Source organism: Pteropus alecto, unplaced genomic scaffold (genome assembly GCF_000325575.1).
Source record: "Pteropus alecto unplaced genomic scaffold, ASM32557v1 scaffold88, whole genome shotgun sequence".
Taxonomy (NCBI): Eukaryota; Metazoa; Chordata; class Mammalia; order Chiroptera; family Pteropodidae; genus Pteropus; species Pteropus alecto.
The window spans coordinates 8,010,798-8,026,109 of record NW_006494611.1 but is presented as its reverse complement, the minus strand read 5'-3'; the positions used below and the strand labels follow the sequence as shown (position 1 = coordinate 8,026,109).

General features: G+C 35.4%; 1 protein-coding gene across 1 annotated transcript; it reads left to right on the top strand.

Moving 5' to 3' along the window:
* Positions 1 to 6,681: 6,681 nt before the first annotated feature.
* GMNC (geminin coiled-coil domain containing) lies at positions 6,682 to 14,080 on the top strand. Its single transcript, XM_006926004.1, has 5 exons — positions 6,682 to 6,849; positions 8,967 to 9,141; positions 10,829 to 10,917; positions 11,846 to 11,962; positions 13,460 to 14,080. Exons 1-5 carry the CDS (start codon positions 6,682 to 6,684, stop codon positions 14,078 to 14,080), a joined length of 1,170 nt encoding a protein of 389 aa, XP_006926066.1.
* Positions 14,081 to 15,312: the final 1,232 nt, after the last annotated feature.

Genomic DNA, 15,312 nt, shown 5'->3' with positions numbered 1-15,312 from the left:
GAGCAAAAGATGAAAGGTCAAACTTTGTTCCACAAAGAACAAAAGTAAAATACTTAACTTGTGGTTTACTAACCTCAAAGAAACATAGTATTCAGGAATTCAGTTTTGACATTCTTCTCTTCAATTGCCCACTTTTTGGACCATTGTCTCTTTATATTCCTTTTCTTTATTAAATTTTACATTTTATCCAAGATTTGTCATCTACTTTCACTGTGTATTTTTTAACTTTCTGGAAATCCCAGTCTGCTCACAATCTGAGTTCCCACAGCGTAATCAAAGCATAAATGTGGGAGGAAAGTTCAACATGATGAAATTTAGCTTTCCCTTGAACTCTGATAAGTTATGGTTCAGTATAAAATGACCTATAAGGGTCCTGCAGCAAGGTCTCTTTTTTTTTTCCCCCTTAAATCTTAAACTCTTAAGATCTGAGTTAGGCTCAATATCCTCTCACTAGATATGCTTCTGCTACTTATCATGACTAGTTCTAAGGACCTAGTGGCCCTGAAATGAAGAAAAAAAATGTGATAAGAATGGTAATAAGCAGAGATCGTACTTTACCACAAATGTTCTCATCTACCTCTGCCTCATCCTATCTTCCAGATCACCCATCATTCTGATGGAAGTTCTACTAAATCTCCGCAAAATTATCCAAGAAAGGGCAAAATGTTCTCTGTTCCTTTAAAGATTTGGATGGAAATTAATTACAGACTTCTAATCGCAAACTCATGTTGAATTGTGATTTCCTATCACTGGAAATAATTTTAAGGAGCACATCTTTTTTATTACCAGTGTAGGATGAAATATAAAATATTTGAGATTACTATAATCCAATCTTCTTGTGAATTCCTTTAGTTATCAAAAGCTCACTATTCAGAGTAACAAGTTCTATCTTTACATAGTTCAGAGTTATAAATGTCTCTTTTTTAAACTAAAATCTGACTACCTGTTAATTTTACCTACTATCACTGGTTCTATTTAATCTCTTCAATACTTTTAATTTGAAGCTATTCAATACTTTTAATCATAAGCTATTCAATTTTCTTCTATATAAAAAATTGTTTTTCATTTTATAATCTTTTTATCTTGTGTCAAAGCCCCACTGTCTTTGTAGTTATTGGTGTTTTAGAGCAATGCAGTATTTAAATAAAATGGCTATTTTGCTGTAAAGTATTTTTTCTCCTCTCTGTATATTTGTAAAATTTTTAAAACAGTTTTAACCTTGTGGGGTGGAAATACATAAAGCATTTTTGTACCCCCACTTCACCCTGTACTCTGCAAATTTGAATAAAAGTAGAAACATGGAATATTTGTTTTAAGCAATAGACACAGACATCTCTCCCTACTGTTCAATTTGCTTTAATTTTAAATATGTCATTATTCCATAAAATATATCATTCTGATTGTATGTATGATTTCATATATATTTTTGATAACTTTTTCTGATTATTAAAAAAGAAGCATGTTCCTTGTAAAATTTTGGGCAAATATAGGAAGGTGAAAATAGAATCATAATCACACTTCTCTTAAGAAACAACAAACATCATTAACATGTTAGTATATTTTCTTCTTGTTTTTTCCCTCGTGTGTATATACTTTTATGTACTTTAATATAGTTAACATAATATTATTTGCCCACATCTTTAACTTTTTTAAAAAAGATTTTCTATGGCTACACAACTCATACTATAGATGTAGTGAAATTTATTGAAAGAGGGTCTTATTATTGGACATTTAGAAAGTTTTTTACAAATATTTGTTAAATCGATACGAACAAAACTGTATATCATTTCTGTCCAAATTTATTATTTTTATAAATTGATTTGTTTTGCTGACTTAAAGTATTTGAATATTTTAAAGTTCTTTAAATATTTATATGGCTGAATTTCACATATTTTTTTCCTTATTACTATGTTTTAATACAAAGCATACAATTATTTTTCCATACATACACACACACACACACACACACACATGCACAAACACGCACGCACGACACACACACACACACACACATGCACACACACATCCATTCTACACATCCCACTAAATAAGACTCCCTTCTCTCCTGAGCTAAGAAATAAATAAGCAATAGACCCAAATACATGAAAATAAAGTTACTTTTATCACTAAAAAAAAGCTTACTGTCAAACATGACTTATATGTGTAGTTTTAATTGGCTTCCTAATATGCATTGCTGAATAATACAGATTTACTTGCCTTATCACAGGTGACTCAGGATAGCCACACACAATTCTATTTAGGACAAAGCCTTCCCTGAAGCCTTCTTCAGGGGAATAAGAAAAAATGTGTCATGTAGATGCTGACATTAACGTGAGGAACATGTTTTTATTCTTTCTTCCAATCTCACCAATCAAAAAAATCTTTTCTCATAGCTAATTATTGCCCCTTTATAGAAAAATGAGGAGTGGAGAGTCTTTGTTTCCCAATATCTTTACACTCTATCTGTAAGTTTTTCAAGGTAGTGGGCTTAATCAATCTCCTAGATATAACCGTATGTATGTATGCAAACATATAAACGTGTACATTTATATATATAGATAGATAGATACTAAAGAATACACAAAGAATAATTGCTAATATTTTTTTTTAAATATGCAAGTTCTGCCATATGCTATGTGAGAGTTTACCAGTTATATTCTAGGATAATAAACCATTTCCTAAAGAGTTTAGTCAATTTGCTTGTTTGTCTTTGGTTTGTCTTATAAACAAAGCCATTGACATTTATTTTTGTATTTAATATTATTGGCTATAATTTGGTTATACAGTGATAAGACTACTGTTCCAGAAATAATAGCAGGAAGGCCTCTGGTTGGATAAGCAAAAAAAAAAAGCTTGTCTACATTGTCTTTACCATAGCCCTCTTTTTCTATATTCATAGAGGATTTTGAAGTTTTACTTTATTACTGGCATGTTACTTTATTCCAATTCTAATGTTTCTGTTCATTCATCCAAATGTCACTTAGCATTATTAATTTCATAGAAATTATAATTCTCTGTATTTTTGAATATATAAATGTTTCTACTGGATAGAAGTTGGCATTTTGCTTTCACTTTATTAAAACAATGTGCAAAACAGCTTGACTAGAAACATCCAAAATAGCAAGTTTCTTTGATATGATTGTACATAAGGCCTTTCTCTTTTTTGCCTAATAAACTGATATAATTTTCTCAAACTTTTTTTTTTCATTTTGTTGCCAGAATTAACAGTTTAGTTTCCTGTGTACAACTTTGTTTGTGTAGAAATAGTTTTTCACCGTGGCATAAGTTACCACACATTTGATGTTACTAGAGGCTATGCAGATAGTGGTGGGTAGTAGGCAATCACAGCAACAAGACTGATTTCTACATATCATTCTGGAGAGGTGAAATTCAAAACTATGTCTCAACAAACTAAATGTGTCATAATTCTCCAGATATGCTGAAAAAAATGCAAATCTTAAATCCCTCTATGTCAATCATTACTGCACTGAATTTTCCCTAAGGGTTATGTTTTTCTTTACCTACATATGAAAGCAGATATATTATCTTTTTATTGCCCGGAAATTCAGCTGTTGAAGCTATGAGAAAAAACTATGCTTGTAAGGAGAATTTAAAATTGCTCTTTTATTATATATTCTACTGAATTCACTAATGAAGCAATTGATTAAAGTGTCCTCCAGGGGTGAAATAAAAGAACATTCCATATGCCAAGCTATTTATCTCCTTGGCCCACCTCTGATCACACCTTACCCTTTTCTGTTTGCAGGCTTGGTTTGTGTGCAGGTCAAATTACCTCCTATTTTGTTAAACCTTTGCCCTGGCAGGAGGCACTGCCCCGATTCAACAACTGGGCTGTTATTAGCCACCTCCCCTTTAACATCATCACTTTAGCCATAATACAAAAGGCAGTTTTTAACTGATCTTATTGTTCATAGATGAAAAATCATCTACATGAGTTATAATTACTAAGGAGTTACACTTCTTTATTTCAAAAATACAAATAATAAATGGCCAAAGGATTTCACATTATTGCTTACTTGACTTATTTTTCAAAACATAAATCACCAAACAAACAAAAATAAAGCTTATACCTAAGCGGTAGATCTTAAATTTTAAAAATATGCTTAAATCAGACCTTAAGAATTCGGAAATTTTCCATCAGTTTATTATTTCAGGAAAGCTTTATCTTCTGATTTATGTTTGTCAATAGCTCTTGACTGTTTAACTTTAGGGATTCTCTGCCACCATATACACTCCCACTTCTACCAAGCTAAAATAGTTAATGATTTATGAAACATTTGTGTGCTTAAAATCCATCAAAGACTCTAAAAAAATATTTCTAGCCCTCAAAAAAAAACACTTGTTTTACAAATGTTTTTTTTCATTTTCAGTTATTTTTAACAAGCAAGGCACAGCAGCATATATGTTTAAAGGCAAAGTCCTCTACAGCTAACAATAATAATAGCTCCTATTCATGATATAGGCAGTAAAATATGGATTTTCAAGCATTAGTGGTCAGTTTTTTAAACTCTCAAATAGGTATTTCTTAATTTACTACAGGACCTAACTGAGGATTTAGAGAACATGATAATATATCCCTAGGTGATTCAGTCTCAGAAAGTAGAGCAATAATTTCAAACCAGGTATATTTGGATCCAAAGCCTGTGCCCTTTATTTTCATACCATGTTTTCACAATTGCCAGCTTTGAGTCATTTTTAGAGTCGAGGCTCATTTTCAGAGGCTCACACGTCTCACTTATGACAGTTTTCAGACAGAACACAACTGGATCCTCTTTTTTCCACCCCTGGTGCTCTTCACAAAAGTAATTACTGTTTTCTTTGCCCTGAACAAAATAATTGATTCTTACTGCCTAATTGGATTTTGATCTCCTTTCTCCAATCATCTCAGGGTCATATTTCCAAGGTACTCTTGACCCTTGGGAGAACAGAGAGGGGACCACTCTATTACATCACTCACTGAATGAGTCATGTTGAGTAACCCAGGCAGAATCTTCCAATCATCACCAAACCTGGTATTATTCAATTAAAAATGCTTCTGAATAAACAGTATTGGAATGGGGGGAAAAGAACTTTATCATGTCTGGCGCCTTCCTTTTCTTCCTCTTTCCTTCATTTCTTAATTTTGGACACAGAGCACTTAATGAACATATGCTGTATGTTAGTCATCGTTAAGTGCTACAGATGATAAGTACAATGCAAGGCGGAATAAACAGAGGTCAAAACTGATACCAGAAAAGGATAAAAATGGAAAAGGCTACAAAGCATAAAGGAAAAACACCACAGCCATCAAATGCAAAACCTTCATGAAGACTGTTTGGGAAATTAAAACCATCATCCAAATTTTGTAATGTTGATTTTTGTTTTTTTATATAAAAAACTGTATTTCATAATTATCTTTAAAAAAAGAAGAAAAAAAACTAGTTTACAGAAAGAACTATGTAAGCCAGAATCAGCTCTCTCAATTCCTACACCATGCCTGTATTAGTTTGGTAGGACTTTTATAACAAGAACCACAGACTGGGTGGCTTAAACAATAGAAATTTATTTTCTCACAGTTCTGGAGGCTGGAAGTCCAAGATCAAGATGTCAGCAGCGTTCAGTTTCTACTAAGGTCTCTCTCTTTGGCTTGGAAATGACTGCCTTCGTGCTATGTTTTCACATGGCCTTTTCTTTGCGCATATCATCCCTATTGTTTCTCTTCTTATAAGGACACCAGTCTTGTTAGATTAGAGTACCACCCTTTAACCTCTTAATCTTGATTATCTCTTTAGAGGCCCTGTTTCCAAATATAGTTGCACTGAGGGTTAGAAATCCAACATATAAATTTTTGAGGAACACAGTTCAATCCATAAAAACACCCATTACATAAATGGCTATAACTTGCAATAGAAGTCAGAGTCAAAAAAAAAAAAAAAAAGTAACTATGGTAGTTAGAAGTGTGGATGCTGGACCCAGAGGTTTAAATGCAGAGTCTGCCAATATCTAATCGCGTAAACACTGGTCAAGTTTCTTAGCTTCGGTGCATCATTCGTCAACCTTTAAGACAGAGACAACAGGAGCACCTACCTCCTAGGTTATTGTCAGTTGAAATAAGAGCTGGCTATTAGTGGCAGATGAATAGTTTTAAGGATGTAATTATTCCTCTTTCTCCTCAGGATATAACATCACAGGAATCGTGAGAATAAAATACAAGAGAAAAGATGGCAGAAAACAAACACTTTAACTAAGAAGTATTAACACGCCAATTTTTCTTAATTATAATAATTTATTCTATATAATAGTAATGAAGATAGGACCAACACAGAGACAGACAGTTTAGATTCTTAAATTTGTAGCCTAATTTGTTCTTTATTGAGCACCCCATTATGTGTCAGAAATTGTTCCAGGCACTTTGTGGAGACAACAGTGAACAAAACAGAAACCGCTATTCTCCTGAAGCTTGCATTCTAGAATGGACATATATCACCTTCGCATTTAACAACCACTTTTGGAGTTGGGAAAATGAGACATGACAAATAAAAAATTAAGAAAAAAGCCAATCAATTCACAATGTCGTACAGCACCGTTGATATTTATCACTAGCCAGAAAATATACAGGAACAATTTTAATTCTGGAACCTGTTGGATAGGCTTCCCCAAGTGCTGCCGGCGATCCCTGAGATGCAGGTTTGGGCAGACCCTACTTCTTGGCATCGGCCAACTAGTCCGCCCCGCCCAGCCTGGCCGCTGCTCCTCGCGCGGGCCGAAACCGGTGTTCGCTCTGTTGGCCGGGACCGCGGGATCACCGGCACCCCTGACTCCCCGCTGATCCGCGGCGAGTCGGCACAGGCGCGGATTTTGAAGCAGTTCTGAGCGCCCGACCCGCAAGTTTTAGGTCCCGACACGGCGGTCGCCTTCAGTGCCAGTGACTTTGGCTTTGGCTGGTGTCTCCAGATCCACGTCACCAGTTTGACAGCCTTGCATCAAATCAGAGGGCGGCGCTCACCCGGAGCCCCCAGCGTCACCCGCAGCTCCGGCAGATTAGAACTCGCCTCTCCTAGCTCCTCCCCTCAGTCCCATTTAAAACTCCCATCCGCTTAACCGAAAAATTAAGAGTGGGCTCAGTTTCTGCACCGCCTTCTTTTACTGCAAGATGGTAAGTGAGGAGCTGGCGTTAGCTAGTCCGCTGGCGAAACCTGGGGCTCTGAGAACTAGTAAGTTTTACAGCTAGAATTTCTTCCACTTTGGAAACAAGATTTCTCTACCTGCCAATGACGACAGGTCTTTTCTGTTGCCCATCTCCTTTTCATCTCCTGCATCCTTTCATATCTGTCACTCTGTCTCTCGTCTCTCGTCTCTCTCTCTCTCTCTCTCTCTCTCTCTCTCTCTCTCTCTCTCTCTCTCTCCCATTCTCTCTCAATGTAGAACTCTGAGAAGAATTAATATAAGGGTAGAATCCCTCACTTTCTTTCTCCCTTTCTCTCTTCCTTTATCCTCTGTATTATTTCTACTCTCTGTACTTTCTCCCAGCTTTCTCCCCCTGTACACCTGCACTCACTTTTCATTCCACTTCTTCCTCTAGATTATGCACATATTTGCAAACACTTGGACTTGAACTAGTCTAGGGGTATTTGGAGTTTTCTTCTCAGATGTCAATTGCATAATAGTTCAGCTCTAATTCCAGTAAAAACCTCAGGGAAATAGGCTACAAATATCCTTTTAGAATAAAATAGCACTTGATAAACTTGTGGCTAAATTTCTTTGGTCTGCACTGTGCAAGCTGGACCTACTTCAATACAGGACTTATTCAAATCTTAATTTATCGAGAACATTAACAAAGTATGACTTTTTTTAATTTGACTTTTTTTTCTCTTCTTATTTGTCTTTTCTCTGTTTTATGTTATGCTCCACCCCCCACCCCGAAAGTCTTCAAGTCAACAAAAGACTTGTAGTGGTCAAAATGTTTGTCCAAAGTTGGGCTCTGCTGAAATGAATGGCTTTTACCTGATTAAACATTGACAAATAATTAAGAATGGGCTGTTGTACAAATTAACCTAGGAAGACTGCTTCATACTTGCCCCTGCCTGGACATTTGGAAAGACAGTTTGTTTGAGGTTTGAAGAGTCAGGGATGGGTGGGTGTTTTCTGGCTTAGAACACAGTGGAGACTACTTTCCAGGCAGTTAAGAGTGGCAAGATAACATTGGAAGGGTATTGAGATCTAGTAATGAAAAGGCCTAAAGCTTGCTGTCTCTGCTGACCAACTTATTTCAGCTTTGATTATATGTTTACTTGGAGTTACTTTATGCTCTCATAGTTAGAGTTAGGAGTTAGGAGTAATATTTATTAGTGATCTCTGGAATATATCTATATATCTATCTCGAACCATTTAAATCACCACAGGATTCATCCAGCAGCATTTAAAGCCAGAGAAAGAAGAAAGAGACAAATGAGGCAAATTTATAATTCAGAAAGTAAGAAACTAAAATAACAAGGTTAAATTATATGTTATGTTCTGTTTATTTCAGCTCTGGCATTCTAGAATCCTTATCTTTCAAAGCTATTGGAAATATAATTAAGATATTTACTAGAAAGAGTCAAATAGTTCTTATGTCTTTAAATCATTAAGTAGAATTTCATTTACTTATATCCTGGGTAGCCTGTTAGATGACTCAGACATGGCAATAGAAAATAGCCCTGGATATTTACAAATTTGGTCCATTTGACACTAGCCTGTTCTTTACTGAAAGGGCCTAAGGAAAGTGCTAGGTAAACCAAGGAGGTGGTTCCTTTCTAGTAATTATATTTTGACAATTCAAAATTAATCTAGGATCTATACTTAGCACCTTTACTGATTTGGATGCACTGCATGTAATTTCTGCATCTTTCTCTTACTCTTTCCTCCCTCCAAATTCCCTTCACCCCATCTCCTGGGAACCTCCCTATCTCTCATACTGAATTTCACAGAACACCGTTCTGCCTTGCCAAGACCAGTACTTTGTAGGAGGCCAGAGCTGTAATTGCCCGTATTCCACTACAACGTCAGAATCTAGTGTTGATGTTTCCACGGAGACTTGGGTCTCTTTCTGGGCTACTGGTCTCCTGGACAACAAAGAGCCCCAACAAGCACCACAGGCACAGGGTAAGTTCATCTCTTCTGCTTTCCTGGTAGATCTAAAGCCCTTTTCCAACACCCATCGTTGCGAAGCATCATGGGCTGAAACTCTAGAAGAGGAGATGATATGAAAAGTTTAAGAAAGCTCAAAGACTCCTGCATTTTACAACCTAAATAACCTGTTCTTTTATACTTGCCAAATAGTGAAAATGGGGTTCTTCCTTTTGCCTACTGGACAATATGTATTTCTCCCTATACTTTACAATTCTTGAAGATTTCCAACTCACTGAGGAAGCTGGGTCTGGGTCAAAGTTTTATAAACAATACTAGTGGGATGCTTTTGGAGTCAAGATGCCAGTTGAAGCATTTCTTTTAGAATTCAGGAAAGTTTCCCTGGGAATGAGAGAAAAGCAAGGAAACATACTAACTTAATCTTTTATTTCATAGAGGAAATTCTATGAACGTTGTCTTGTAAGTGGAAAAAAATGATTCCCTTTTTTTTTTTTGGCCTAAAGAAGACTTCCACTTTGGAAGGAAGTATAGTAGAACATTGAATGGAAAATTGCAGACTAATATTTACCTGGGGCTATAAACAATATTTATAAATATTTAAAAAAATTCTATATTAACACTCAAATTTCTGGGAAAACTCTCAGATGCTTTAAAATTAAATATCTGCACTGTTGGCTCTGCCACATGATTATTTTTAGAATCTGAGAAAAGACACAAAAAGCTCCAAACTATTGAAAAAACATGTATATATCAGGAAGTTTTTCAATTCTAGCTTTCTATTACAAGAGACAGAGAAACAGAATGCCCAAGAATATGAAACCAGTGTATAAAATTTTATTCTTGTCTGCTTACTCATCATTCTACTTTATAAAAAAATTTCAGTAATATTTAAGTTTAAGTAGAGGAAGGCAAGAGTCAGAACTGTACTAGGTGAGGAAAAGAAATTAAAAGTAAACTAATTAGCATATCCAAGCATAGTTTGTTTTTTTTGGGGGGGGGAGGAGTAGGTATAGCTTACTGTTGAATATGAAAAAAAAAACTCATTAGAAAATCATAAAAAACACACAGAGAATGACATTTGAAATACATGTGTTTGAATTACAGTTTTAAGATTTTCATCAAGGTCTTCAGAGAAGCAAGTTCCAAATTATTTTAAAGTAGAAAGTGCCACCACATGGAATTCTGAATGAACGCTCTCTGTCATATTTACCTGACAGGCAGATATGCAGAAATTTTCATCTGGGGAAAATGGTAGCATCAAATATAGAATTTTATTTTAGAGTCAAACACTGTATTATCAAGCACTAAAGCTTAGAAAATAAGATAGAAACTTGGAAAACATGGTGGAATTGCAATGTTATGCCTACTGGAGAATCAATAAATATTTAAATGAATTAATAATGCAGATGAAAGCGTCTTTATCAATTTAGCAAGCAGGAATACATGTGTTAGGAAGGACCGTGACTTCTTAGCTCCTTAAAATTCACCTCTGTAGTCACTTTGGAATAATCTATAAATATTTGTCTTTCATGGCATGCATGACCCTTCTGAAAGCTTTAAATACTTTGTTTTCCTGTGTGGAGGCAATAGTTATTTATAGAAAGGCAATCAAACCTATTAAATTTGCTGAAATTCTTTGGTGAATTCTTTATTATGCAAAAACTGGGTTTTTCTCAGTTACCCATTTGATGTTTTCACGTAGAATCATCTAGTGACTCGAATTTCCCCTTTCCTAACTCTTGTTCGTGGGAAGAGGCTCAACTTTCCTCTCAGCTCTACAGGAACAAGCAGGTATGTACAGATTATCAAAACATTATGACCAGCCATTTTCCATGTAGTCCATTCTTCATGTTGTCCCCTAATGTCACACTACTTCTTTTTCCTTGTTAAATTTATATATTGACTTTCAGTTTAGAACCAAAGTGGATATATGTCCACAGAGTGATCAAATTTAGGTGAAAATGTCATAGAAAAAAGAAACTAAAACCAAACCAAAACAAAAAAACCACCACCAACAATCAAAATCCTCTAGAAAGACATGAAGTCAAGCCCCGGCTTTGCACACATTTTTGTTGTGTGATCTCTTAAATCTTTTTCCTTATCTGTGAAATCAGAATATTTGTGCTGCCTTTCTCAAAGAGCTGTTGGAAAGATTAAGTGATATAATGAGTGTGATAATATTTTTAAACCATAAACATACTTTATCACTTGGAGAAGGGATAATGATCATAAAAGTTTTTACAAAGATTGCTTCATATCCCATGTTTTTTTTGTTGTTATTCCTGAAAGAATAGTTTAATTTAGTGAGCTGCCTCAACCTGAGGCTGAGAGAAGCCAATCCACACTTTTTTTTCTCCTTTTTTGTAATGTGTAAGGAAGGAGTCCAACAAAACCTTTCTAAACACTTTTTTCTATATTTAAACAGTTGCACACAGTTCATTTTCCTACATACCTTCCCTTGTGGTTACAATTTAAAAGCCATATAATCTCTTCAAACACTTTGCAATGAATAAAAAACTCCAGAGCACAAAACTGAACAATCAGGTGGTAGGTGGGTGTAGACTGAATTTAAGTCTCTGAGGACGAGGGCTCCCTGAGGTTGAGTTCTTAAAACAAACAATAATAATCAGATTTAAATAGGTTAAGGATCAGTGACATTATTATAAGGTTACAAAGTCAATATAGTGGAGCAGCCTTCACCATTGTCTACTTTTTGCAGCTCCAAGATACTCTGGTGCAGAAGGAGGAAGAACTTGCTAGGTTACATGAAGAGAATAATCACCTCAGACAATACCTGAGTTCTGCTTTGGTTAAATGTCTTGAAGAAAAGACCAAGGTATGCAACTATCCCCTTTATAAGGACAGATTGGTGATTTGAGAAGGGAGACCATTTGGGTAAAGCTTCTTAGTTAAATGTAGGAAGTGTACTAAACAATGTGATTTCAAATGCATTTATAGGATGGATGGATTTTTCTGTACAAAATATAGTACTTTTGCAAGAATTTTTATGTATCATTCCTTGGAAGTATCTAGATTGCAGATTTTAGTCATATATTACAAAAGGAGTTGCTTAAGAATCAAACACCAGTCAAGAGAATTGCTGAGACAACAGAAGTTAATCAAAAGACAGAGTAGGATGGAACTTCTACCCAGTTAGATTCCATTGGAGAGGAATCACATCTGAGAGATAGTTCTTTTAATTATCTGTTTGACTTTTGGTAAATCATCATCACTTAGAGTCTCAGTTACTTTCATCTGTAAATGGATGGGCTAAAAGATCTTTTAAGAATCTTTCCAGCTCTAAAATGTTATGAATATTACTGTAGCTCAGGTCTCTTGACTAACAATTATATATCGCTAATTACACTATTTTTTAAGGAAAGTTTTTTGTTACCGTTTTAAAATGAACTATTTCTAACTCAAGGGTAAATAGCCTGTCCATAGTCCTGTTTTGTTCTTCTTCATTTATTTGGGTTTTGTACTTTTTGTTATTTGCCACTCTTGCTTCTATCATCAATCTTTACCTCACATTATTTGATATTACTTAATCTAAATTGATGATATTTCTTACTACTCTTACTAGATATAACAGTTCAGAGAAGAAAGGATATACTATATTTGATTCCTTTACTCTTCAGTTAGCTTTGTTAGAAAAAGGAGCACATCTCACAGTCATTAGCCTGGGCTCTTAAGTCCAGAAAAAGAACAGTTATTAACTTAGTCAGTGATATTTGTTAGGCAGTTTTTCCTCTCTTGTTCTCAATTTTGCAATGTAATATAATACAAATCACATGGGAGCGCTATGAAAAATAATGAAATAAGAGGAAGTGGTGTTACATAGTGTTTCAATCAGTGGTTCTGTCTAGATTCAGATGGTTTAGGTGTAAACCTAGGCTGCATGATCCTTAGCACTTAGCATGTCACTATGCCTATGCCTCAGTTTCTTCATTAAAGGAGATTTTAATACTTTAATAAAATAAGATCATGCATGTAACCAATTTTTAATACATGATATTTGCTATTATTTTCATTACAATAATAGTCATTAGTTCCCTTAATTGAAGACATAACTCACTCCTTTCAACTTTTAAACGACTTGTAAAAAATATAAATTTGAGTTTATAGGTGATAACTTCTCTTCATAGATTTTAATTTAGAAACAGAAGCTAATCCAGTTTTACATGTGTGTGTGAGAAAACAAACGTTTAATCAAGTTTTCTAAAGAATTAAGGTAACTAGTAAATGTTTGAAGGAGGTGTAATTAGACAACAGTAAAGAAAATAATCTTGCCTAATTACCTGACTATGTATATTTTCAAATATTACTTCCCCAGAAATTGTTGTCATCGTATGAGTTCTCCAAAGCATATGGAAAATTCAGAAAGAGGAAGAGGAAACCCAAAGAACAAAGATATTTTCCTCCTGAGATCCCCCATCGCAAAAATGCCAAGAGAAACCTCTCTAGTGAATTTACTAACTGTGAAGAACAACCTGGGCCCCCTGTGGATCCCTGGGTCCTTCAAACACTTGGGTTAAAGGACCTCAATACCATTGATGACACTTCATCAGCTAACTACAGTGCCCTCTCCTCTCATCCCAGAAGAATCACCAGCACATTTACCCAGTTTCCAGAGGATGTAATTGATTATGAAAATGCCCCCACAGAGGATTTGCCAATGGACTATGGAAGTGACATAACGATCTCGTCTCACAGCACTGCCAGCCACAGGGACAATTTTCACTTCCTTCCTCACTTTTCAAATCCCCCAGGAGAGCTGCAAACTCTTCCTTACTATACTTGTGATGTGTCACCCAATAAGACAGAGATGGCATTTTCCACATCCCTGAGCCCTCATTGTAATGTGAAAACTCATTCCTTCCACCAGGGACAAGCATTTGTTCGTCGAGATGAGGAAGGAGGCTGGAAGTTTACCTGGGTCCCAAAACAGTCTTAGTGACCTCTCTTCTATCAGAAAGACTACTATGAACTCTGTTTACAAAGACCTTTCTTGCACTTGAACCTAACTATGTGGAATACAGAAGCTATTTCCCAGACTGTCTCCTGCCATTTTAAATGTCACTCTCAATTACCCACTTAAATCTGCAGGGAATGGCTTCCAAGAATCCATAATGAAACATGCCTGCTCTTCTTTCAACTAAATTTAACTTGTTTACACACCAACACCTGCTGTCAACTTCCTCCCTTTGCCCTATATTTGAAAAGGTATTTTCCAATTGCCTATATATTCCTTTGAGACCTATATATCCTGTTCCAATTTTAACGAGTCTAACATATTTTCTCCTTCCATCAAGCAGTTTAAATGTTCATAGATTTCACCCTTTCACTGATATCCCTCTCCTGTTCCTCTTTATTTCTGAAAACTGCCTTCAGAATGAGCACCATTATTGCCCCAAGCACCTGTTGTTGAGTGTTCAAATAGCTGGAGGTGGGGTAGAAATGTGTCTTTGCCCATCACCATTGTTGAAGACATAATTTAGATATGGGTAATATTATGTGTAGTGCATTTCAGTAAGTTGAGCGTTCATGGTGGAGTTGACAAAGTCTCTTCAAACAGCTGTAACTACTGATAAGCAATACCATGGATTAATTAAAAGATTAAAGAGAATTAACATTACTTCAAAATGCCCATGGTATATCAGCTTCTATAGATACCTGGCATTGTCTCTTTAACTAATATGGCTCAAACAAGAACATTTTTGAAAGACTTAGTAACAGAATAAGTTATCTTTCTAACTACCCAGTTGCTGACAATCTTCTATTTCTGAAAATACAATCTAGCCTAGTTCTGCCATTGTCTTACTCATTCATTCATTCATTCATTCATCCATCCATCCATCCATCCATTCATGTATTCATTTTTTCATTCATTGACCCACCTAAAATATTTATAGAACACCTACTATGTATCAGGCACTGTGCTATCAGGTGGTGATAAAATGTGAGCAACTTAGACACTCTGGCCACTCTCATTAGACTTAGATCGACACATCTGTTGTGACCTCATGAAAGCTACTTGCCTAGTGTGAAGATGCAGTTTTCTCAGCTGCAGATTACAAAAGTTGAACTAGATAATCACTAATGTTCTATGAATTGAGGCTAGATTCCATCAGCTTTACTCCAACACTGCCATCCCAGTTCATTCTTCTCTTTAATTTTAATAGGCAC